This window comes from Pelophylax lessonae (assembly GCF_965119305.1).
Source record: "Pelophylax lessonae genome assembly, chromosome: 3".
Lineage (NCBI taxonomy): Eukaryota > Metazoa > Chordata > Amphibia > Anura > Ranidae > Pelophylax > Pelophylax lessonae.
In genome coordinates this window covers 520,581,190-520,587,189 of record NC_138770.1, presented here as the reverse complement: position 1 = coordinate 520,587,189, position 6,000 = coordinate 520,581,190, and the positions used below count along the sequence as shown (strand labels likewise).

Below are 6,000 nucleotides of genomic sequence, written 5' to 3'. Positions count from 1 at the left end.
AGGAGGACCATAATCTTATTGGGAATAGGGGGATAGTTTGGGATTCACATGATTAGGGTTTTTAGTTTGCTGTATAGCCTATTTCGTCCCGAAAGAAATTGATCATTTTGAAACTACTTTGCATTATAAAGTTTACTAATGGGTGTATCTAAACTAAAAAAAAATAAAAAATAAATAACTATATTGAAGCTTACCATCCCTGGATGGGGTGGCAGCAATTTTTTTTTACAGGCTTTTCGCCCCTCAAGTTTCACCTGGTAATCCTAATCCTGTGAATAACACTTCTTGTCATGTGGCAATGCTCACCCTATTTTATCAATGAAGGGAGCCATAGTTTCCACCCTGACTGGACTCCATATATGGGGGATGGGGCAATAAGTTACAGATGGCAGGGAGAGATTGTTTTGTGCTTCCAGTTCAACTAACAGGAAGTGACAGACAGACACTTTGACAAGATCAGCTGGTATTTTCTGTACTTTATGACTTTTTTGTGGGCTAAAAACAATACAACCACCATATCTATAGACTGGTAAGCTGCAATATTTTTTCTTGGGTTTGCATAGCCTCTGATAACTAAGCACAATGTGCACATATGTAAAATGCTCAATTTGAACTCACTATAAAAATTTTCAAAAATCCAATTGTCGGGTTTGTATTCTAGTAAAATTAAGAACAACTGCGTATATAAGGGAGAAAAAGCCCTTTCACAACTCCTTCACATTTTCATTTGCTGCATGTGTTCTGATGCATTTTACATTCATTTAAATTTGCAGTACCATTTACCCTATAGAGAAAGCATTTTTGGATACTGGACTACATGCAGAACACAAACACAGCACTGTTCCTTGGAATATCTTCCTAGAAGATTCTTCAGTAAGGTTGAGTAATGCATGAAGAGATGGACAATTTTTACCTTGAAACCCAAGGGAATTGATGGTATGTGTATGTCTGACCTGCACAATCATGGTCATTTTGAGTAAATTGATTATAGTTGAGCCTTTCATACTTGCATAATCTAATAAATTAAAGGTGTTCTCCAGTTAATAAAGATCAGGAAATAAATTAGTATTTTGGCATTTTTTTCTTTAAACAAACATTAAACACATAACTTGAGATACCTTCTCAATTCCTTCTTAACAGCAGTGCACCCATCTTTATCAACAGTAAAGCAACACAACATTTGATGTGAAAACATTTAAGATCGAATTTCGCAGGTGGCAAAAGGGTTGTGAAGTAGCTCTGGGCCAGGGGTTCAACATAAGAAAATCAAACAATGCTACTGCCCCACAAAAAAACTCATAAGCTGGCAAGGGACAACAAATATTCATGACATATATGTGAATACCAACAGATCTGGACTGCTCATTTAAGATTGCGGGTTTAGTGAAATAGCAGATGAACCTTCACCTGCAAGTGAACAGACTTGTGGAGGTACAAAGAGGAATCCTGGCAAAGTTAGGACACTCTTGGCTCAGAGGCAAAACTGTCCCAGGAATTCACTCAGGATACTTGGCAACTATACTTCTACAAGTATTACCAACTCTGCTGATGTAGACATGAAAACAATTATATGGTCAAAGTGCCTTTGAAATCAGGGAAAGTGACCATTTTCTGAGATGAATGTATCTTTTCGGCCTCACTTGTGCGGTTACTGCAGTTAATACAGAATTTTATTTTTTGTCCCATAAGAAGCAGTGAAATCTGTAGACAAACCAACAGACAGCAGATGCTAGTAGTCCAGATTTAACGTTCAATAACGCCATTTTTTTTTTTTTGTTAAGAAAAGTGAAACACCCGTAAAGACAAAAATTAAAAAAGCACAAAATATTAACAAAGAAATGAAAAAAAAATAAAAATGAATGTTCGATCTTGGTCATTCTTGCATGGGTCATCTCATACTACCTAAATTGCTGGCTGCACTCTTCCTGTCTTGTCCCTCATAACACAGCTTGGAGAAAATACTGAGATTCTGTTTGGATGTAATGTTCCTCAGTTAAAGCCACAAGACTGAGGTAAGACAGTATTTGATTTGTGCTAGGAAACAGTAACCAAAATAAATGCACATCCCTTGATCCCAACTGTCCTGCAGAAAGAAATGTTGAGAAAAATTGATGTTTTGGGTAAAATCTTTCTTCCTGGTGAAGTCAAATGTATATATTTTTGGGTCTGGTTCATCAGAACTGGTACCACTTCTTTTCTTTGCATTTTACCATCATCTGCAAAATAGAAAAAAAAAAAAACAAAACAGTTTTTTCAGACAGGAAAATATAACATGGCTCTTAATACCATCCACATTTTTTTTTGAAAATTCTGTTTATTGTAATTTTAGAAAAACAGCATACAAAACAGAGCCATGTGGGCATACCCAGGCTCAACAAAGCATAGAACAGTAAGCAACAACCAAAAGGAACAAAAATAAAAGGAAAAAAACAAACAAACCCACTAACCCCCCAACAGTGGCTGCAGCTCAAAGGAGGCCGTGAACAGCACAGGTCACATTACTGATACATCAATTTACTGGCAATCCAGGGACCACGGTCCAGTGCGGTCAGGAAGACATAAAAAGAACACACCAGCAGACAGAAACATGAGCAACCTACAAAGCATTCGAAGACCCATTAACAGCCGAAGCGGAAGGATCGTCCGCAGTATCTGTAGCTTCCAACCACAGGTCCCAGACCTTGTGGAATTTGTTGGGGTCCCCCCTGTACTTTTATACTGCTTTATATAATGGTACCATTGAATTCACCAGAGCCTTCCACTGTGACAACGTCGGGGCCCCGGTTCCCTCCAGCGCATCACGACCAGCTTCCTAGCATAGAAGAGCAAGAGCCCCAGAAGGGTACGGGTAGCAACAGTATGGGCCAACGCATTCACAAGCCCCAGGATACAGGTCTCAATCCCAGCCGGTACAGTACTGGTAGTTAAGCTAGCAATGAAGCCCAGGACCCCAGACCATAAGCTTTGCAAGGACGGACAGTGCCAGATCATATGAGCATAGGACGGGGCGCCAGAGCCACAACGCCAGCAGGCATCCGGGATATCAGAAGATACCCTGTGCAATCTGGAGGGCATGAGGTGGAACTTGTGAATGATCTTGAATTGGACTAAACGGTCTCTCGAGGAGACCAAATGTTTGAACGGATAATCCCAGACATCCTCCCAGTCCTCCGAATCCAGCCTCGGCACCTCCGCCACCCAGAACTCCTGCAGCTTCTCCAGACCCACATGCACACTAGGCATCAAGGATCTGTAGATGGAGGAGAGCGGTTTCTTAAGGTCTTCATCCCGAAGGAGTAGCTCAAAATCCGCCGGAGTCAAATCAGGGGGAGAACCCCCCAAACTGAGTCCGGAAGGCATGGCGGAGCTGCAGAAACCGGAAAAAGTAGGAGTTTGGCAGATCGAACTTGTCTTTCAGTTGGTCAAAACTTAGAAGGTCGTCCCCCTGACAAATGTGGGAAAGATACCGAATACCCCTAGTGGCCCAGAGAGACGGGTCGGGAATGGAGTAAAATTCAGGCAATTCCGGGATGCGCCATAGGGGGAAGTTCGGAGAGAGCCTGCGAAGGTCAGATTTAGCATAGGGATACCATCCACATTTTAAACCTAGCCCGATAAGCGTTCATTTAGAAATAATGTATTTTTTTAAATGTTAAACTTTGATAACATAGTAACCTAAAAGATATCAATTTCCCATAATCCCTGATAATTAATCAGGCTGAGAATGGTAGTGTCAGCACTGTTAACCACTTACCGCATATCGACGTATATATACGTCGGCAGACCTTGCGGGGGTATACCAGGATGATGCCTCTAGCTAGAGGCATCATCCCGGTACCGTGGTTTACAGCCAACGGTCGGCTTTCCGTCCGTAACAACCGATGCGACTCCGGAGCTGCTCGATCGTTATCCGGGTGAACAGGAGGGGACGTCACCCCCCCTCCCGCTGCCTTCCGTGACTTCGCTCGGGGCTCCCGGTGGGATGGCTGGATGGAGTCCCGATCAATGCCGGAAACGGCTTTGATCGGGTCTCCGATGACGTAACAACGGAGGCGGCGTCCATGACGTCACTTCCGGGTTACTGTGCTGCAAAAAGCGGCAAATTTAAAAAACGGCTGTATGCAAAAACGCCGTTTTTGGCGTTTTGCATACATGGAAGTGTAGTGGAGGGGTCTAGGGTCTTTTAGACCCTCAATCCCTCCATAAAGAGTACCTGTCACCAGTGGTGTATTTTGGTTTTGTGCTGCCCTAGGCAAGACTAAAAATATAAACTTGCCCCACTCCTTCCTTTTTAACGGATGTGACTCCCTCCAAAATTTAAGGACTACAGGTCCCAGCATGAACCCCTGATATCTCACGAGAGGGGGGGTGGGAGAGAGAGGGGGTTGAGAGAGAGGGGGGGGATAGAGAGAGGGGGGGTGAGAGAGAGAGAGAGAGAGAGAGAGAGGGGGGTGAGAGAGAGAGAGGGGGATTAGAGAGAGAGAGAGAGAGGGGGATGAGAGAGAGAGGGGGATGAGGGAGAGAGAGAGGGGGGGGTGAGAGAGAGAGATAGAGAGGGGATGGAAAAGAGAGAGGGGGGATGCGAGAGAGAGAGAGAGGGGGATGAGAGAGAGAGGGGGGATGAGAGCGAGAGAGAGGGGGGATGGGAGAGAGAGAGAGGGGATGAGAGAGAGAGAGAGAGAGAGAGAAGGGGGATAAGAGAGAGAGAGAAGGGGGGATGAGAGAGAGAGGGGGGATGGGAGAGAGAGAGGGGGGGATGAGAGAGAGAGGGGGAATGAGAGAGAGGGAAGAGGGGGGTGAGAAAGAGAGGAGGGGGGTGCGAGAGGCAGCTTTAGCAACCACTGGCCAAAAAGATTCTCAGGTGGTGGGGGGGCTTTTTTGCTGCCCCCCTGCAAAGTGCTGCCCTAGGCCTGGGCCTTGTTGGCCTAGGCCAAAATACAGCACTGCCTGTCACTACATATTGTTGTCACAAGGGATGTTTACATTGCTTGTGACAGCAATAAAAGTGATCACATTTTTTTTTTATAAACCTGTAATAAAGTTAAAAAAAATAAAATAAATAGGAAAAAAAAAAAATTTAGCCGCCCCCGTCACCGTTAGCTCGTGCACAAAAAAAAAAAAACGTATACGTTAGTCGAGCCGCGAATGAAATCGCTGTTCAAACCACACATGTGAGGTATCGCTGCGATCGCCAGAGCGTGGGGAATAATTTAAAAAAAGAGCGACACTAACTCTAAATTGGTAACCGTTAAATAAATTTAATGCGTCGCCTATTGAGATCTCTATTGACCGTAGTTTGTCGCCATCCCACGGGGGGGGGGGGGGGGGGGCGCAATTTTAAACCGTAACATGTTGGGTATCATTTACTCGGCGTGACATTATCTTTCACAATATACAAAAAAAATGGGCTAACTTTACTGTTTAGTATTTTTTAAATGCAATGAAATGTGATTTTTCTAAATTTTTCCAAAAAATTCCACATCCTTACCGCTCTTACAGTGAAGAACCCCTTACGCATTTTAAGGTTAAACCGCCTTTCCTCTAGTTTTAGTGAGTGGCCACGTGTCTTATTGCATCTCCTTTCTCTGAATAGTTTGTTCCTTATGCTAGGGTCGCCAGTACAGTATTTGTTGTGCCACGTGGCACAATTATGTTCATTTCAGAACTGGATGGGCAGAGATTCAAATGCTTTGGCAGATAAAACAGCTATTGTATGTTTATTTCATCAGTGCATTTAGCAATTTGCCAGCTTTAAGTGAATTGATGCACAATTGCTTTGATAATGGCAAAAAACTGTACTCCCCAGAGCTGTATGAAAATCTTTCATACAGCAACAACAACAATAATATAACAACAACTTGACACAGGCAAATAAAAAAAGCTATTGGCCAGCCAAATATATCTCCTTCAACTCCCATCATGCTTCCGTTTTGTGACAAAGCAGTATTAGGAGATGAACACAAACACAGAGTAAACAGACCTGCGTCTCTTAATGAATGC

At 43.4% G+C, this 6,000-nt stretch overlaps 1 protein-coding gene across 3 annotated transcripts in view; it reads right to left on the bottom strand.

Annotated features, from left to right (window-relative positions):
* Window positions 1-660: 660 nt before the first annotated feature.
* Window positions 661-6,000, bottom strand: part of STXBP5 (syntaxin binding protein 5) — a 925,152-nt gene continuing 919,812 nt past the window's right edge. For all 3 annotated transcript variants that reach the window (XM_082250146.1, XM_082250147.1, XM_082250148.1), the window contains one exon: window positions 661-2,216. In XM_082250146.1, the coding sequence (XP_082106272.1) occupies window positions 2,175-2,216 (42 nt within the window). In that variant the 3' untranslated portion in view covers window positions 661-2,174. The remainder of the gene's footprint in view (window positions 2,217-6,000) is intronic.